This window comes from Camponotus vicinus, unplaced genomic scaffold (genome assembly GCF_025532165.1).
Source record: "Camponotus vicinus isolate PSW18456_S1 unplaced genomic scaffold, iyCamVici1.0 SCAF_14, whole genome shotgun sequence".
Lineage (NCBI taxonomy): Eukaryota > Metazoa > Arthropoda > Insecta > Hymenoptera > Formicidae > Camponotus > Camponotus vicinus.
In genome coordinates this window covers 6,303,034-6,323,298 of record NW_028141950.1, presented here as the reverse complement: position 1 = coordinate 6,323,298, position 20,265 = coordinate 6,303,034, and the positions used below count along the sequence as shown (strand labels likewise).

The window sequence follows — 20,265 nt, the reverse complement described above, 5'->3', positions numbered from 1 at the left end:
GAACCGACGACTGACAGCGATGCAAATTCCGAGAAAAGTTGTCGACGTACAAATCGCCGATGAATCGCAAAGTTTTTCATTGCCGCAATTTCGTCGTCGAAGTCGGGCAAAATTTATCTCAGCCAGCGCAAAAAAAAAACGGGGATTCCTCGGGGATAATTTCGTAAACTCTGTATGATGCATGGAATTGTCGTTGACTTTGCCCTTGCTTTATATTCAGAATATTGCGTTCAGGAAAATCTCTATCGGAGTATTTTGATCGGAAATATTTTATACATGTCGAAAATTGATAACTCTTAATTGGAGAGATTCGAGAAATAATTTTTTCTGAGGAGAGACCGATAATATAATTGTTTCTCCTATTTGGTGCTTTTCTTCAGCTTAAGAATTATCGGAATTTTTCCACTTTGTTCCACTCCTCATCCAATAAATTCACTTTCTCCGTTTTAAACCCTATCCGTCCTCCTCGTATCCGTGTGTGTAGTAAATTTACTTTTAATAGCTCAGCTATTTTTAGCGCGAGAAGGGGAGAAGGATGCTTCACGAGGTGTCTTCGTCTCTCGGTTAAGGGTTGGAGTTGGACGCTTTCTCGAGAAGAGAAGAAAATCAGACGCAATTCACGTGACGCTTGATGTGTCGAGAGAAGGCCCTGTGACACCTTTAATTCGACGCGAGGTAGGGGTCGCAGGGGAGGGTGGAAACTGTTCTTTTCCTCGGGGTATCTCGCCCGAGGGCCTGGTCGACGCGTCCCGCGATAGAAACGGCGGAAAAGCCGGTTACAAGTAAATCGATACGAAACCACCACCACGCAGCATCCAAGGCTCTGACGACCCTTCGCCTCGTGTCTGCCGTCCCTTCTCTCTCCTTCCTCTCTTGCTCGTCCATTTTTTCCCTTTTCCTTGAATATCTTGGTCGCGCGACAACGTGATTGCATAAAAGAAATTCGAATTGTTCAATTATTCGAATATTTCTATTTTTTTTTTCTTTTTACTTGGGTTATAAAGTGCATTGTGTACTTAAGAGAGGGTAGGAAAAAATATTTATTAATTGCATCTCCCTAGATCCCTTAGCTCGGTTTATACACTTGACGAGCGATTTCTAAATTTCTGCCTAAGGCTAAGGCGTTGGGACAGATCGACGATTTATTTACCCTCGAATAAATTGTAGGTCATCTGAAACAGGCTTCACCTGCAGGATGCGGAGTCAGTCCGAGGATTGGCGCCTGAGCGAGAAATATTTTACTCGTCCTCGGCTGATATGCGTCGCGTGTCGACGACACATTCCGTCCGGAATATATTCCGTCCACCAGGCGTCATGTCGCATAGTGTGAATATGATGATGCCCATCATTCAGCGCGAACGCATCGCTGCTGGTGTATACAGGGTGTTTCTTAATAAGTGCGAAAAATTTTAGGAGATGATTCTTTGTCGAAAAATTAAGGGGGGTTTTTCATATAAACGTATACTCCTACATCCCTCCCTGTGGAGTTACACTCCTCCAAAAATGGGGATAAAAAATAGGTTTTTATTTTTTAGGTTTTTAAGTTTTTATTCTAATTTTGTTTTTGTTCCAATTTTCCCAACATTTACTCCAATTTTATTTTTATTTTAAAATTTAACTTCTCGTAATTCGAAATCTATGCTATTTAGCATCGTGCTGTGCACAATAACGTATTTTATTTTTTTTCTTGAAAACTACTGATTTTATGAAAACAATAAAAGAAATAAAAAAGTTTCTAAATAAATCAAACTTTTTAATGCATATTTTTAGATGATCATATTCCGGCCCATTAAAAAGTTCTAATAAAAAATTGAATAGGAGTCGCTAGTTTCATCCCCTTGTAACAATACGGGAGGCTGAAAAAATATTAATAAATAACCTTTTTACTAGTAGAAAATATCCACCTAATTTCATTTCTTTAACTTGTTCCAAATTTGAGAAAAAAATAAAAACCGAATTTTTACCCCCATTTTTGGAGAAGTGTAACTCCGCAGGGAGGAATGTAGGAGTATATGTTTATATGAAAAACTCCCCTTAATTTTCGACAAAGAATCATCTCCTAAAATTTGTCGCACTTATTAAAAAACACCTTGTACATCTTTAGCATCTCGAGCAAAGAAGATCTATAAAATGGACGGTTCGCGACAGAATTTCCCTTAGACTTCGAACATGTGACATATATACATATTTATATATAATTTATAATACAAAATTTCATTATAATTTATTAAAATTTATTATAATTTAAAATTTCATAATAATTTATGTAAAATTTGCTTCATCGATATCTGCGGACGCGCGCTTTTTTTAGATTATATTGAAATTGATGTTCTTTGCGGCTCTTTCCGGCGCGTTTTCACCGCGCGACGCGCTTAAAAAAAAAGCGCAACCCGTGTCGGAGATCATTTGTCGCGGTGTCCGAAGAGAGCTTTCGGTCGATCGAGCTTGAAAGGCAACCCTCGGTGCATCAGTTGGATGCGGTTGCATTTATCACACGGTTCACCGAGAGTCAGTTTCCGCACAATTCTATCTAGTCTAGCGTGTTTTGCAGCATCTCGTGCGCGACAAAAGGACGTGGCGTTTTGCAAAGTTCGCGAACTTCCGCCGAACAAGGATGGAAGGTTGCATTCCATCTTTGTCTATCGCTCGAATGATGTAATCGAGAGCGTATTATTGATGTGGACGACGAGCACAACATCCTAGTATCGTTACGTAATAGATAGATCCGAGCTAACTAATGATTAATGGATGGATGGAGTTACGTAACGAGAGACGAGTAATCGAGATCTTGACCCAAAGAGGGTGGAAAGTATTAATTAGATAACTTTGCTTCAGCTCGAATTTGAATTTTTATTGGAGGATAAACTCGTTAAACGTGTTACTCTCGAGGAAAATCGAGGTGAACGTCTTGGAACGTGTAAACTGGAAATGTGTATCGCCACAGCTGATGCACAGTTCCAGAGTGGCTTCCGCCGTTTATCGCCGGGAACTAGGTTCGAGTATTTATCTGGCATTCCGTCGCCTTAAAGGAATCTCTTTATGGGTTGTACAGGCTGACAGTGCTGGGAGTTCTACTGGGGATCCTCGAATGGGATCGTAGCGTCCCCTGCATTCTTCTCCTATGGGAGTACATGATCGGGTACGAGGGCCTCTTCGTGGCTTGCATGGCTGTGGAATTTTCCATCTGCTTCCTGGCGACGAGGGGCAGCATCCTGGACACTGTGGCAAGGGCGCCCATGCAGTACATCCTCTACATCCGGTTATGTGAGTACATTTATTTTTGCGGGAATGCAAAAGTTAGAAACCGTGAACGATGCATTTACCTCAGAGAATCTGTTTCACTCTTCATAGTCTTTGAAAATTTTCCCTTCTTCCATTTTATAAAAGGATTTATTTCGATTTATATAAATTAATTATTTTTCATACAATTAATTTATTATTATTTAATTATCATTAAATTAAATAATTTTTATTAAATTAATTATTTTTTATTAATTATTTTATTTATATAAATTAATTATTTTATATTAAATCATTATTAATAGTTAATAATTAAATAATTATTAATTATTATTATTGTGTAAACTTATATATCACTTAAAATTATTTTTAAAATTATTTTTTAATATTATTAATTAATAATGTTTTAAAATTATTAATTTTAATTATTTTTAAAATTATTTTTTAAAATCTTGGAAAAAATTGCGTACAGTCTTAATTTTCACAACTTTCTTTCATCATCCAGAAAAACTGATATGACTTGTTCCGGAATTGAAAAAAAAAAATGGAAACCCGTAGAAACATTTTGTCGCATTTTCGCGCGATACGGATCTTTTTTTCCGCGGGATCCATTCCCCCGATATGTCGATAAAGCTGTCGACGATATTGTTAAACTTCTATAGACTAATATTGAGAGAGCCATTCCATATGAACCGTTATTGATGAAACGGTTTGATGACACTCATAATATTTGTCGGGTTGTTACACGAGCGCGCTCTTTTATGTACCGTGTGTATTTTTTTTTTAGTATCTTTTTTTAGTACTTTCGATATTTTTTAATTTTTCAGTACTCTGGTTTTCTTTTCCGGCTTTAACGTGAGTCTAACTTTATTTTCGTGCTTTATTTTCTCGCCTTTTTCTTTTCCGCGAACTTGCACGTTTCTCGAGATGAGATTTATTTTTCATTTTAAGGTTTATTAAAATATGCAACGCCGCGGTTTCCAACAGGCATTCAAACGCTCTTTTGCGTTTTCGCGAAACATTTTTCATCCGATCGTTAAATAAGCAAAATTCGCGCGAGATGAACTCGCGATTCAATTACCGTTTAACGTCAGTTGAATGTAAATAAAGTGACGCGATATTAAACTTCCGGGAATTGCAATTTATCGGTTAATTATTTTTCCGACTCTTTCGCCAATTAGTTTGTATAAATTCTTCGCGATACTTTGCAAAATATTTGAGATAACTCAGTTAAAGAGGAATATTATCGTTCACTTTCTATGTTAAAGTTGAACGAATATAGACTTTTAATAAGAGTTTTAAAGATATCTTAATTACACAGATGATTTTAATATCGAGGATTATTGCAACCATTTTTACGTGTTCATTCAAGAAGTGTAATTAAATAATGGCACATAATAATAATAGTAATTCCAACAATTTTGTGATTGATAAGATTGCTTTTGCATCTCACTCTATCCAAATAAATTTATATTTTATTAACGAATAAATAAAAAATAATTATAATAAATAAAAAGTAATTAAAAAAATTAATAAAAAGTAATTATAATTAAAAAAGAAATATAAATAATTTTATACATATATATATTTTATATTTTTTACACTTTTGTTCTATTTTTATAATTATCTATTTTTTTATATATTTATTTTTATTTCTTATTTTTATTTTATTATTTATTTTATTTTATTTTACTTCTTATTTTTATTTTATTTTTATTTTATTTCTTATTTTTATATTTCTTATTATTTATATCTCTCTTACATTTATTTTTTTATTTATCTTGTATATTTATCTAATTATTTATATAATTTATATAATTAATATATAATATAATTTTATATAATTAATTTAATAAATTAATTTAATACTTTATATTTAATATTTTAATAATTTAATACTTAATATTTTATATAATTAATTTAATAAATTAATTTAATACTTTATATAATTAATTTAATAAATTAAATTTTATCTCGATTATAATTTCTGTCTCGTTGTGGACAATCTTCATTAAAACAAATCTTCATTATCAAAAGATGAACTGGCAATGAGCGCTGAGAATTCAAGCAGTGGATGTAACTCGACTCGAATCTATTTGTTAATCCTCCTCGGTGATTCCGGAAATGTCTCGGGCCGAGATAGTCGCGGTTATTGTCTGGCAACTGGGTCAATCTGGGTGTTTATTCGAGAAACGGAAACGCGCTCGCCGCCGCATTTCCGCTTCGGAAGACAGCGCGTCCCTGTAAAGCTCGTCGAAGAAAGCTTTTGAGTCGTCAATCGAAGAAAGCTTTTGAGTCGTCAATCGCTCCGATCTCTCTCTTCCCAGCCGACGCATAAAGTTACGTCAATCGGCGCCTCCTCGCTTATTATTGTACGTAAAGAAGCTTGCATAAGCTCGACGAGCATAATGTGAGGTACAAGGGAGAGATTTAAAAATTCCTCGAGAGAGAGAGATGGCTTTTTTCGCGTATAATCTCTCGTTCAACTTTTTTTTATCGGCTCTCGGAGAGCTGCGTCCCGCTTAACGATTAATTAAAAGTGTTATTTCGCTTGGGAAGTTAAAGGGAAATACGATTATGACTCGGGATTTTACCTGGGGATTTGTTTCCAGTCTTGGTGCTCGTGGAGACCGGATGGCTGTGCGCAGGTGTTACTTGGTTAGCGCGTTATTATCAAACCTGTCGAGTGGACCAAGCGAAAGACGTTATGTTAGGTGAGTTTTGAATTCCAGAGACACAAGTTAAACATTTACAAATTTATTCAACTGTGTCTGTTAGGTAGAAAATAGTATTATTGTAAAATGAAGTGAGATATATCCATATCACATGTATATAAATAAAATTAAATCTAGGCAAATTAATTAAATAGATAATAATTAATTAAATAAATAAATTAAATAAATTCGTGAGATATACAGGATATATCATAAGTCATGCCCCATCTTTGGAGAATAAAATAAATCGAAAATAAAAAATGAAATCATGTTTGAGTCTTCTTTAAATAATTACAATCAAATAATCAGAAAATTTATTCGGGTTATTATTTTTATTTGAATTAAAAGTTTGTAATTATTTTAATAATAATAATAAATAATTATTTTAATAATAATAATTAAGTAATTATTTTAATAATAATAATAATAAATTGATTAAAAATAAGAATAATAATATTGATTAAGTAACAAATAGATTGTTAAATTAGAATCACAGAAGATGTACAAGTAATCAACTTGATCATCAATTTTTTTGAACTATTTAAGAGGACTCAAACTGAATTCCTTATTTTCGATTTACTCAATTAATTTTCCAGAGATGCGTGACTTATGGTACACCCTGTATATGTAATTCTTATGTATTTTACAACACTTTTGCTCGTGGAAATAAATTTGGAAATCATCACAATAAAAATGATAGGGATATAAACATGAAAAAATATTATTGCCAATTAATTTGAAAATGAAATTATTACAAATGCAAAGAATCTTTCCTTTGGTAACAGTTGCCTTCGGCGAAATATATATTCACATCGTTCGGTGCTTCGCAAAAAACTTGAATCCGCAAAATTTAGTTTCCGACTGTCAGTCAATTATATCGAAAAAAAAATGGACAACACGAACGAACTGAATTTGCAAACCGACTAGGTTTGGTGATATCGAACTGGTGCCTGCTGGCGTTGATGATGGCGACTATTTGGTGCTCGTACGACGCCGCCGGCAGGTCCTGGGTGAAGATGAAAAAGTATCAGCGCAGCATGAGGGAGGCGGAATCGAGGGGGGCCAGGCTGCATTACAAGCGCAGCGGCAGTAGAAATCGAAATTGGCGACAACGGTAAGTCCCTCTTGTGCACGATATATCGGACATTTCGTCCTTGCATTTTATTATTTTATGAATATATTTTTTTTAATTTAATTTTATTAAAAAAAGATGATGATTTTATCCCCTCTTATATCTTCTTGAGGACCCAGCAAACACCAAATAACAGTTATATAACTGTTATATAACAGTTATGTAACAGTTACATTATGTTCTGGCGCCTCGACGAGCAGAAATGTCTATCTAAAACGCATGCATGGTTTGCGTTGTTGCAGAAAAGTTATACGCGCCTACCAGGACAGCTGGGACAATAGGTGCAGACTGCTGTTCTGTTGCATGGGCAACTCCGATCGCAATCGAGTGAGTAAATTGTCAAGAAATCAACTGCGACTTGGACAATTAATCTACTTTTGATTAAATCCCTAGAAGAATAATCCTTTTTTTATGTAGAACAGAGAAAGAAATCTTGTAAAGACTCAAAATTATGTCCAATTCCTCGTAGAACTCGTTCGCCGACATCGCCCGGCTGCTGAGCGACTTCTTCCGTGACCTGGACGTAGTGCCCTCGGACGTGGTGGCCGGTCTGGTGCTCCTGAGGAAGTTCCAGAAGGTCGAGCGCGAGCTGATAGTCAAGCAGCGCAAGAACGATACGTACGAGTTCCTGTCGGGGGTGCCAGTCACGCCACGCACCAAATTCCTGTCCCTGACCGAGGACGGCGATCTGGGCCACTTTCAGTTGGCCATTCACTACATGCACTTTGCTCTCGCCGCCTATGGCTGGCCCATATTGCTCGTCGGTTCCTCCACCGAGTTCTGCCAGCTGTGCATCAGGTGAATCCTTTGGTTTCTCGAGATATCGTCGTGCCACATGCGTTGGCACTTTAATTGAACTGCAATGGCCAAAACTTGCTTTCGGAAAACTCGCTCCAATTTTGAGAAGATAATATTTAAATAAATAATTGTTCCAATTTAAATAAATAATTAATTTGTGTGAATCTATAATTTAAGTATCTATTTATTCTTACCAATATTTCGTGCCAAGAAATCTTACCTCAGGGAAGATTTTATTTGCATTAAACTGTAAATTTCTCACTTGTACATTTCATATTATTTGAAACAAAAGGAGGTCCATCCTCAATTATCCTGTGCAATTGAACACTGTACATTCATTAAACTCCTTGCATACTTGTAATGCAAACATATAAGAAAACTTGGCTACGAAATATGGCGAGAAAGTGCGAGCAAGACGCGACGAGGTAGAGAAGTTGAGGATATTAAAGTTGCAAGTCAACGTTTTGAGGAGTGAATAATAGCGAGGGGTAACTTTGTAACTTCGAAATGAGTATAATGAGGAGCTGACAGGGAGATTGTTTAATCTAAAGTACATATTTTCTATTATATAATATTAATAGCCCCGTCAGGATGTCATCTGGCGCTTGTATACGCTGATCTTTTTCATCACCCCCGTAAACAGGTCGACCTGGTCGCCTTTGTTCCATCATCCTGTTTATCCTCTGCCCCGTAGATTGCAGTGCCGCTGCTTCCCGTGCGGCGCCCGTCACGAGGACGAGGCGACGATCATCGAGGACAATTGCTGCCGGTGCAATTACACCGCCCTGAGGATGATGATCAACCTGGGGGAGATCGAGGTCATCTACGCGACCTTCCACGTCGACGTCGGCGAGACTCCATTCTTCGTCGCGCTCGATTATACCAAGAGAAAGGTTTGTCCCGGCCCCCCGGGCTCTTATCTCGCTCGTGTATCATTCATTAATCACTATTCAGCGATGATCATCCACGAAACTGCCTCTTTTAAGTAAACAAGTCGAATCTACTTTATCCACATTTGAATTAAGTTACGATGGAGTCGATCATTAAGGTGTTGATTGTGTTTAGAAATAATCTCGTTATCTCCTTCAACAGCGGAAGAGCAAATTAATGAATTTAAGTCTCCTATGTCTTTGCATCAATATTGGTAATTATTATTCTTCATCTGAATCTTGTACTCTTCTCCAGAATTATTTTTAATATAATGTTCACATCATCTTTGTAGGACTTTATTGATTAATTTCAATTCTCTCTCTGTGTTTGACGCAGATTGTAATCAGTATACGTGGGACCATAAGCATGAAGGACGTGCTGACGGACTTGAACGCCGAAGGCGAGGTGCTGCCTTTGTCTCCACCGAGGGAGGACTGGTTCGGGCACAAGGGAATGGTGCAGGCCGCCGAATACATACGCAAGAAGTTACAGGAAGAGGACATCATCGCGCGTGCCCGCGCCAAGGTATATCGCGTGCAAATGAGCTGCGCCTCGTCGCTCGTTATCGGAGCAAACGACAGGCCCGGAATAATTATTATGTCACGTTGCGCTCGCTACCTTCATAATAATCATAATAATCGCCAGTAATTTAGTAAACGAGCTGTGCGTTATTTAAAAAATTCTAGACTAGAAAAATGTGAGGAGAGCTCGCTTTAGCGTTTAATATTATAACGCTTCTCTACTTTTTTTATACAATAAAAAAATAAATCACTCCCTCATCGACCCCTGCTGAATATGTATCAAGAAGAAATCACCATCTAGGCCATCCACAGACTCGTTCGTCGGCGAAATGTGCCAGTAACCTTTTTATAGCGGATTTAACGTCGTCGAGCGTATTTCGTTTCGGGACAGTTAAATTTTTCAGCTCGTCTTTCCGCGCCATACATAAAGCTTATGTACCGTATGAATAGACAATATATTCAACCGCGCGTGTATGTTAAATTCGCTTTACCGTAATAGAATCCCTCTGGGATTTTTCCGTCTCGCGGCTGAAGCGAAAAAAGGACAAGACTCTAAACACTTGTTTAATCGAAAGGATCGAAAACAATGCGAGGATCTATGAATATATTTCTGGAAAATTACACCCAAGTTTGACACATCTTTTTTATCTGTCTATATTTTTTAAAAGGCAAACTTGACGTTTACTATCAGTACCTCTTCAATTATACTTTTCTGAAGGTAAAAGTTACAGGAAATAATGAAAGGAATTTTTTGTCGATTGAATTTCGCCAGGACCCTTCCAGGGGCACGCATCAGTTCGGACTGACCCTGGTGGGACACTCGTTGGGCGCCGGTACAGCGGCGATCCTCGCGATCCTGCTGAAGCAGGACTACCCGGACCTGGTGTGCTTCTCGTTCGGGCCACCCGGTGGATTGCTGAGCATGCCCGCCCAACAGTACAGCCAGGAATTCATTACGTCCGTCGTGGTGGGCAAGGACGTCGTCCCGAGGATCGGACTCCGGCAGATGGAGAGTTTGAGAGCGGATCTCATCAACGCTATAAAAAGGAGCGTCGATCCAAAAGTACGTAGTTTGATTTTCTCTCTCTGATTTGAATCATCGCGTCCCATTGATTCGCGATTCTAGAGAATCGATGGTCTAGATTCGGTTTATTCGAGCGTGATATTCCACAGTGGAAGACGATTGCGTGCTCGGTGATGTGCTGCGGCTGCGGCTCGACGCCCACGTCGGCGGCAAATCTCGAGGCCGGCGGTTGCATCAGCGAATACCAGCGGGACAAGGATCGGGCGCGCGCTCAGACCGTCGTGCCCAGCGATTCCAGCATCGCCCTGACCCTACACAGGCCCCTGTACCCACCGGGAAGGATTATACACGTGGTGCGACACCATCCGAACAAGGGCGAGTGAGTTGACCCAACTCGATCATCTGATTCGCGTCTCTCTTCGTCTACCTGAAACGGGATATATCGCGAGTTTTTCCTCAAATTGTCACTTGCTATCTAAAATTAGATTCTAACAATTCACCTCGCATACAATAAAAATTATATACATGACGTTTTATATATTTAATATATTTTATTACAAGTGAATTCGTTTTTTTTCTGGTTTAAGCTACTCGTTGATTAATTCCTTTTATATCGCTTGATTGAAAAATATTCGCGCTAAATTACTTCTGTTTTACATCGCGCGAGATGAACCGATTTTGCGCCATCCAGCTGGTAAAAAAAAACCCGAAAAGTTAATCGCGCCTGTATTTCTTTTTAGGCAGAAGTATGAGACGAATTGGAGGTATGTCCATCAGATAGTTTGTACATTTTCAGGGCTACTACTTCTGGGTTGTTGCATCTTGAAGACATGCCCGCGCATGCGTCTCTTGGGCCTATATCCCGTATATTTATTGCGTAGGATGTTACCTTCTCTCTTTCGATGCTAGAAAGTTGAAGCGGTTCTCAAGCACCTCGAGAAAAATGTGCAAGTCGATGTATCGGAGTTTTATTTATCACAATGAAAAATGATGGTTCGATTCTAGTATCGCACAAAAAAAATGAGAAACTTTAATATATTGTAAAATGCAAATGTATCAATCTTTTTCAGGAAAATTCAGGAGATTAAGCTGGAGATTTTGTTCGCAATTTAATTTACAATGCAAATCCACGCTGAGGGAAAGGGATTCCCTTCTCTTTCCGAGACTGAAATTATGCACATCTTTCTCGGGACACATGATATATATGCATGAATAGAGTACTTTACACCGGTGATGTGTACCGTGCCAGGGAAATGGTTCGGTAATTTTTTTATAGTTCTAGTATGTCCATCGGGATCCATCGAAACAGTCTTCTGACTTATGATCCTTCGATTATAGTCCTCACGAACTGGGCGATGCATGCTTTTACCTCGTAGATGGTCTCTCGTAGGAAATAAAAATTGGCATACGCGCATGTGTGATGCCTCGTTTTTTTATCATATAATGAAATCCTTGTTGTATTAAACGATGATCAAATTCAAGATACATTTATCAAGTATTGGTTGATTTAAACGCCAAGATTTTTATTGCAGGCATTTAAACAGCATTTTTAAATAATTGCAAAAGGTTTAAATAATTATTGCACAGAAATGATGTATTTTTTTGCATCATTAATGATCCTCGAAATTTATACAAATACCTGAGGATAGTCCAGACAATATATGTGATCGTCTTGGAAACATTAAGACAATTTTTTTCTGTAGCGAGCAAAAGATATATAAAATATTGATCATTCATATTTTTATCTGCTACAGAAGAGTTGATAAAAAAATGGAAATGAATGATAATTTCGAGGATTGATCCGCGAGGAAAAATCACAGATGCGAGAGACTGATGTTGGGCTCGTTGAATTCCAGAAAAATGTTGAGGAAACGCGAACCGGTATACCAGGCGCTGTGGGCCGGTCCGTGCGACTTCGACGAGGTGCTGATCAGCCCGGTGATGATTCAGGACCACATGCCGGACAACATGCTGCGCGCCCTGAACAAGGTAAGCCAGGACGCGATCGCGCGGCAGCAAGCGAGACGGTCGCAGGCACCGCTGAGCCGTACCCCGTCGGTGAAACCGGGTCATTACGAGCCCCTGGAGGAGACCACCGACGGGCCCGACGTCCCCCACGAGATGCAGGGAGATCGGATAACCAGGAACGCGGACCAGCAGGCCGTTAACGGCTTCGATCGGCCGAACACGTCGATCGTCGTCGATGTAGAAGTGCACGAGCGCAGGGAGACGTTGCCGGAGATGCGTTGATGAGCTGCGGTCTCCCTCGCAGCTTCTTCATCGCGATTTTCTCAATTTTAATGACGGATTCTCTCATCGATCTGATGATTAAATATTAAGTGCAGAGAGAATCCCGTCGGTGAAATTAATTCCGTAATTTTGCAAATGTGTATTAAGGGACTACCGATCCCTCGGTAACTTCAAGCGTCTTCGACTAGGAACTCGGTAGAATTGAACGTCGGATTTGCGCCAGCTAGATTGTAACCGTAGAGCTTACTTGTTCTGATTGTGATTGGTAACGCATCGAGGTATCTCTGTGTGTATGTATGATTATTTATTTGACGCTTGCGTGTCGCGTACGAATTAGCGTAGACTCGTAGCTGTAGATTCACTGTGAATAGCTTGTCGCTACGATGTGGTATCTCATTAGCGTAATTATTTAGAATGCAATCGTTTACTTTCGTCAGTCCTGAGTTCAATCGCGTACCATTGTGCTTCCGAGGAACTGTATATAGTTTATTATTGGATCGAATGACGGTGTAAAAAAGCTTAGTTAAGAAACGAGGACGATCATTGCAAGGTAACTTTGGTAGTCGCGATGGCAAAGTAACTGTTATTCTTTTTTTTTTTTAATCTTCACCGATAAAATTGTCCCATTGTCAGTCAAGTACTCTAGATACGAAGAGAAATTTTGTAAGATTCGAAAGAGATGTCTAGATCTTCTTGAAAGAAACTCTGTAATTTCTTCTTTTTTTCTTTCTTTCTTTTTCCTCGCTCTCGCGATTGCTCTTGCTTTGATACCGGGTACACACCTTGGTTGTGTCTACGATATCGCTCATCTAGGACCTCGCACAACGCGACGAATTCACCGAGCATTCTCGTACTTTCTTCTTACATTATCGCCTAAGTAGAGTAACACACGACTGACGTGCATGCCCTCGTAATAAACTGCATGAACTTATTGTTCTGTGCCGAATAGTGGCCAGCCAGCAACGTGGCACGCGAATTCGCCATTTGTTTGCACGCGAGCATCATTACAAGTTCGTTCGCTCTTGCTCTGTCGTTACGTAAAATGTTAATTTTACGTGGAAATCGTTGTAAATGGCACGAGTAATAACGATTCAATTGCGAGAAAAGCACAAATCAATCTTCAAGGAGCCTGTTTTCTTTTATTGAAAGAAATGTGCACTTTATTTTTTACATATTTATATTTATTTATTATAGCCGTTTTGTTAGTATCCCAGCAAACACCAAATAACAGTTATATAATTGTTAGTTGTAATTTCCCACTCAACAATATAACTGTTACATGTTATATAAATATTATTTGGTGTTTGCTGGGATCCATTGTGAGCAAAATTATTGCAATACGTAGGCAAATTGTCGATATAAGTAATAAGAATTATTTAATTGATAAATCTGATTGCAATCGATTATAGTGTAATTGTAATTGTAACGTATTATTAGAAGAAATTTTTATTCCTAGCAATTTTTTAGAAACATATGCCAGTTTTGGGATATATTTTGCAACTTTAATTTTTTATATGCGTTGATTAGTCGTTCATTAAGAAACAAAAGATACATATTATTCTATTCAGTTTCATACGAGATCAATTTGCATTTTTCCTCGCTCTCTCTCTCTCTCTTCTTCTTCTTCATTGCACGCAAAACGACTAAAGTCTAAAAATACAAGCACAAAAATGAAGACACCCCAGCAAACACCAAGTAACAGTTATATAATTATTAGTTATAATTTCCCACTCAACAATATAACTGTAACATGTTATGTAATTATGTTATATAACATGTAACAGTTGTATTATTGAGTAGGAAATTATAACTAACAGTTATATAACTGTTACTTGGTGTTTGCTGGGACGTGTACATCCCATATAACACAGACCATTGTTGTTACATTGCAGCAATATTGCGGCAATATTGCTACAATATAACAACAATGGTTTGTGCTGTATGGGACTTGATTGACACAATATAATATTATAGATTAACGCAATAGATAATTTTCGAGAGATGAATCTATCCTGTAAAAAAACAATTTGACGGTCCACGAGTCTCGCGTTTAGCGCTAAAAGCGGCTCGTATAATCGATTATGGATCTGGAAATATTCGAGATTTTTTTTATCCGATTCCAGGAATAAGGATAATAATATATCGCACGCAATTAGCGCTAAACGACGACGAGAATTCGCGGATCGATATATTTTTCTACGACGCCGCCCGCTGCGAGAGAGATCCAGGCCAGAAGGTCCGAGTATCGCGCTGGTCGTTTTGTGAATGCACGCGATTTCTGTAACAAAACTTGGTTGTTCCATACATATATTTATATGTGTACGTGTATATGATTTGCGATGTACGCTACTTTGGTCAATATATTATTTTCTGCCACGTTGAAACGACGTTGTTCATTTATCGCTTATTAATCGTTATTTTCCAGCGCGCGCGACGCTTGGGAATAAATAAAATAAAAAATTTTATATGTTTGAAACATTTGATAAATATATATATAACATATATATAACATATATATGAATAATAAATTTGATAAAAATAATTTAATAAGTCGCGTTGAGAGAAAGGGAATTAACTCGCGGCTCGATTTTCTCCTATTTGCGGATGAAAAATGTACATATTAATTTGCCAAAACAGCTGGCACGTCATTTTTTTCTCCTACTTCAAACACTCGTTCCCAAACGTATCGCCAGGTGCTGAATTATTGATGACTCTGTGTGCTCGCGTACTATTAATTTATTTATATATTGATTTAAGTTGCGTCACATGGTTGTTATATTTATATTTTCGCTGCTCTGCGACTTATTTATTTTTTATTAGTGTGTGATTATGCTACGAGTATACTTTTCTCTGTCTCTCTTTGATCTGCTCTATCGACACTGAATCATAATCTCATTTATTTAACGGGAAATGACCCGACTAGAGATCCCCAGCAGACAGTTATATAACTGTTATATAACATTTGTATAATTGTTAATTGTAATTTCTCACTCAACAATATAACTGTTACATGTTATGTAACTGTTATATAACTGTATTGTTGAGTAGGAAATTATTGCTGGGTCTACTGGGTCATTTTCGACCTCGGTTGAAAGCGAGTAAGATGCGTATTCGAAAGGGGAAGTGTCGTAAAGAAATGGTTATTGATTTTAGCGAAATTTTCGGAATTGTGCAAATTGAATTTAAGATGGAATTCTCCGACACGAGATGGGAAGGTCAGATACGATCTTCGCGTTGAAGCGAGAGCTCGTGAGCGGCCGCAATTTAGCGTCAAATAGGATCGAGAAGCTGAATTCTAAAGCCAAGTTAGTTGGGCGATTAAATCGCGCGAACGCTGCAACAACGGTGTGTTTACTCGCTCGCTCAATTTTGCATGCACGTTATTATCTTGATCTTGATGAACGCGAGAGGGAAGTTAATATAAACCTCGATTGCAATCGCTCCCGGACTCGATTAACGAGCAGTAAATAGTTGTTCCGTCCCAGAAGAGAAATTTCGTTGATTAAATCGACGCGATAGGCAGTTAATCAACACTAGACTGATGATCGAATGGGTATCCAACCGTTGGAATATTTTCGGGAGTTTGAAAGAAACTTAGGAAAAAGAGAGAACCCCTTTTTCGCGAATCTCTCGAGGAATCCGTCGCGAAAATTCACCCGACCAGGTCAGCTAGACTAGAATTGTGGATGGTTGCGGTGTGGATCAGGTGCTGACGTGCAGAGATCGGGGCTGCGCGGAAGCGAGGGCGACAACGGGGGCTGAGGATGCTGCTGGACCCTGCATCGCGGTGATAGACACGACGGCGATCGAGCTCAGGGACAAGACGCGGCTCCCCCTCGATCATCATCATCACCCCGCACACGTCGTGATGCTCCAGCATCATCAGAGTACACCGGACGCCCGTATCTCGCGCACAAGGTACTTGGCTCGAGGGAGATGGTTGCGTGGTTCCCTCGCCGATGATCGGATCCTCTCGAGAATCCTTTTCGCGGCCGATGACGTGAGATCCGCGCTACGATTTGATTCGTCGAGTTGTCGCTCGCCAGGAATTTCCGGAGATGTCGTTGAGTTACAGTTGGTACAGTTGGTTCGGTTCAATCTCGCGCTCCAGTAAAGGGGTAAGCACTTCCTGACGCAATGTTGATCGTCCAGCATCATGTAGACATATACATACATATATACGCACGCATACACGTAAATGCATGCGCATCACACACTGATTGATCATATCGTCTTCATTGTGCATTCGGCATTCGACTAGAATCGATTGATCCTAGAATTGGCGAGAGTATCTTCTGGTCTGCATGCTGGCAACTACTACACCTGGTCCAACACAGGTGTCGAGTCTTTTTTTATTAGCTACAGAGAAAATAGCATCAAAATATCGAGCAAAAGAGACAATATATCAAGAAAAGTTGATCAAGAAATAATAGATTAAATTATTAAAATTAAATAGCGTGAGAAAAAGACACTTTTATTACAAAGTGTCATGTTATATTTGTCACAAGAAGCTCTAACATAGTACGTATTATGAAATCAAAAATTATCCTTATTAAGAATTCGAGCATCAACCCTTTCGAGTCCAAAGTTGATTCGTAGGCTGAATAGCGACTCTTTAAACATTGGCTGGCAAAGAAAAAGCGACTTGGCGAGCAAGATTAGAAGACTAATTCTATTGTCATGAAACTGGGAGATTAATTCCATTGTCATGAGAGTGGAATTAGGGTGATTCAAGGTTCAAAAATAAGGTTCAAAAATTATCCTTATTAAGAATTTATTCAGAGCATCAACCCTTTCGAGTCCAAAGTTGATTCGTAGGCTGAATAGCGACTCTTTAAACATTGGCTGGCAAAAAAAAAGCGACTTGGCGAGCAAGATTAGAAGACTAATTCTATTGTCACGAGACTGGGAGATTAATCCTATTGTCATGAGAATGAAATTAGGGTGATTCTCATCATCGAGCCTGACAAAAATTAACAGGCGAAATTTTTCGATCCATCTTTATTCTTTTTTTTGCGTACAAAGAGTAGAAAAAAAAGGAAAGAATCTCTTTTCCTTTCGGAAATTTTACGAAACGAGGAATAAATATATTCTGTTGTATAGATATACTGGATTTCCGTTTCCGGCTTCATCCGCGCTTTCAATTAACCGCGTTAAATATTCCTCCAAATTGCCTGTTCATGCTCGGTTTGCGGTCGAGATGCGGACATCGGTCGTTTCCGATGCGGCCAAAATCTGCGGAAATCTCGCAGCAATATCGCTTCATCGATAACTTGGAAGGGAATCTCGCTATTAATGTTCAATACACAACTTCTCTATAGAGTCGTTATTTTTTCTACGAAAAAAAAAAAACGAACGTCAGATAGGATTAGATTTTTTTTTAGTTAGAACATCAGGACGGTTCGAAATGAAGAAGGATTCATGCAGGATGTCAAATTATAGGTACAAACTTGAAATTGCGACGAGGAGAATCCTATAAAAGCATCGCAATTAAATTTCTATGCGAGCAATGTAAATAATTTACACAGACAATCTCGAAAATAAATCGTTTTTTGCGAATCAATAAATGGAAAATATACCCTGCTTCGTTATTCGATTTCAAGAAAGAACTTTGAATAGAATATTGACATTCATCTAGAGAAAGATGTTCAACTGTAGAGAATTAAAATGGCACAGACTACTCGCTCGCGAGGCGATTTCGATCTAAATGGAATTTTTGCGATATTTATTTATTCAAGATAGAAAATTGAAAATTGCTTGCCGAGGGGGAAAAAGGACCTCGATCCGCGAACGAGCTTTTGTACCTATAGTTTTGCGACATCCTGCAAGCACACGACTATACAGGGTGTCCGATAATTTTTAACATACCACTTCTACTTACGCAGATTGGCCGATCTTTTTTAATGAATTTCTCGTAAATTATTGCGAAGATCGCAAAACGGTAGAGGACTTTTTTTCTTAATTCGAGCCAATCTACCTTCACACTTTGGGTGTGTCAACAATTATCGGACACCCTGTAAATACACCGTGTCGTGGCTCGCTCGTCATATCAGGTTGTCACGACCCTGGGCCCGGCCAAGCCGCAGCGATTAGCATCAGGACACGCGTCCTCGACGGAGGCGTCGTCGGAGGCGGCGCGCGAGCACCAGACGATCGACGTCCAGGAGCTGGAGGTGCAGGAGCAGGAGCAGGAGATGCGGGCCCTGCTGTCGCCGTCCAGCCCGAGCAGGTGTCACCTGCTGGCCGGCACGCCACCTCATCGGCTCTGCCTGGAGACGAGCTTCACGTCGCTGCAAAGCCCGACGGATCTACCTCAGGCTGGCCGCGAGCTCAGCGTGGACTCGCGGGGCATCCCCTGGGAGTACATCAGCCTCGCCAGCGAGCTGCTCAACACGCCTAGGCCGGAGGATGGCAAACCGTAAGGACGATGAACCACTTAGCTTCTTTCGCGTTCTGAAAGCAGCGATATCGAGAGTCAGAGTCAATGATAATAACATCAATATTTAGATTAGAATCTCTCTGTAAACTCTTCCCGTTTTGAACGAAGATTCTTCAACCTCTTTGGATCCGTTTCCCGGATCGCGAAGGATTAAAAGGTCGAAACGAGATGGGCGAGCGAATCGAAGAGGAGGAGACTGATAGCAGCGAGGTGACGATGTGTGTGTCAAACTCTTGATGATGATTATCGACGCCACTGTACTTATTAAGTAGATTTTTATTCTGAAAAAAGTGTAGCCAGATGTCGGTAAGAAATATGGATGAGTAGATGAGGGGATCATCGAATCGTAGGCATCATTGATCAGAGAGGACGAGTTGGTCGTCGCACCCGCTTCACGCTCAGTTCTAGCAATTCATTTCACGCTCTCTCGTTCACTCTCGCTTCTCTCGCTTCTCTCGCTTCTCTCGCTTAGCTCTCAATCTTCCTCACCGAGTCTTCATCGTGCACCTCATGTAATTACATCGCACTACAATTGTCATTAAGATAATGATCACGGTCGCGCAGGAAGTGTCCCCAAACGACGTGCAAGTCCGAAAGAACGCTCCAAGCGCGAGGGTGTCTTTCAGACGTTTGCGTTGTCTTGGATCCTTGCAAAGAGTACAATATCCTTGCACCTGTATATTCACTCATTTCTTCTTCTCGACAAGAAGACCAAGTCGTTGGGACGACCCGACGCGCACCGCACCCCTGGCCACGCCGGAGACGCTGTCGGAGGCCTCGACGAGCAGCCCACCTTCGCCAGTGGTACCGGTGCCTAGACCGATGAGACGCACACCCAAGATTCCGGGAAACTTGTCGACGGCGGCGGACGATCTCAAGAACAATCTGCACTACGCGATGCTCTCGGCCAAGAACTATTTCCTCAGGACGGCGGGGGAGCACGCGGGGGGCAGCAACAACGGCAGCAGTAGCGGTAACAGCGAGGCGAGCTACGAGAGCGCCAAGAGCCTCGCCGCCGCTGGTCTTCCGCCGCCGGTCCCGAGACGACGAGATTCCGTCACCGTTAGAAGGTAGGGGAAACCTCCGCTTGGTCTCCTGATGGTCTCCTCTCTTCATGAATGCTGAAACAGAGACTGAATCAGAGATCATCACTCAATCACAGTTCACCTAGCGTAGCTCATACTTGCCTAATATTTACCAATGAAATGTCCAGGTTT

At 39.7% G+C, this 20,265-nt stretch overlaps 1 protein-coding gene across 10 annotated transcripts in view; it reads left to right on the top strand.

Annotated features, from left to right (window-relative positions):
• Inae (inactivation no afterpotential E) overlaps positions 1-20,265 on the top strand; it is a 60,004-nt gene that overhangs the window by 37,322 nt on the left and 2,417 nt on the right. For 6 of the 10 annotated variants that reach the window (XM_083089208.1, XM_083089205.1, XM_083089207.1 and 3 more), the window contains 13 exons: positions 3,053-3,264; positions 5,853-5,954; positions 6,882-7,068; positions 7,329-7,413; positions 7,556-7,884; positions 8,579-8,777; positions 9,151-9,339; positions 10,108-10,398; positions 10,509-10,738; positions 11,100-11,123; positions 12,216-12,348; positions 18,663-19,027; positions 19,756-20,118. In XM_083089208.1, coding sequence (XP_082945334.1) covers positions 3,053-3,264; positions 5,853-5,954; positions 6,882-7,068; positions 7,329-7,413; positions 7,556-7,884; positions 8,579-8,777; positions 9,151-9,339; positions 10,108-10,398; positions 10,509-10,738; positions 11,100-11,123; positions 12,216-12,348; positions 18,663-19,027; positions 19,756-20,118 — 2,709 coding nt within the window. Of the gene's footprint in view, positions 1-3,052; positions 3,265-5,852; positions 5,955-6,881; positions 7,069-7,328; positions 7,414-7,555; positions 7,885-8,578; positions 8,778-9,150; positions 9,340-10,107; positions 10,399-10,508; positions 10,739-11,099; positions 11,124-12,215; positions 12,349-16,315; positions 16,528-18,662; positions 19,028-19,755; positions 20,119-20,265 lie in introns of all 10 variants that reach the window. The other 4 variants (XM_083089210.1, XM_083089213.1, XM_083089214.1 and 1 more) reach the window with 4 other exon arrangements.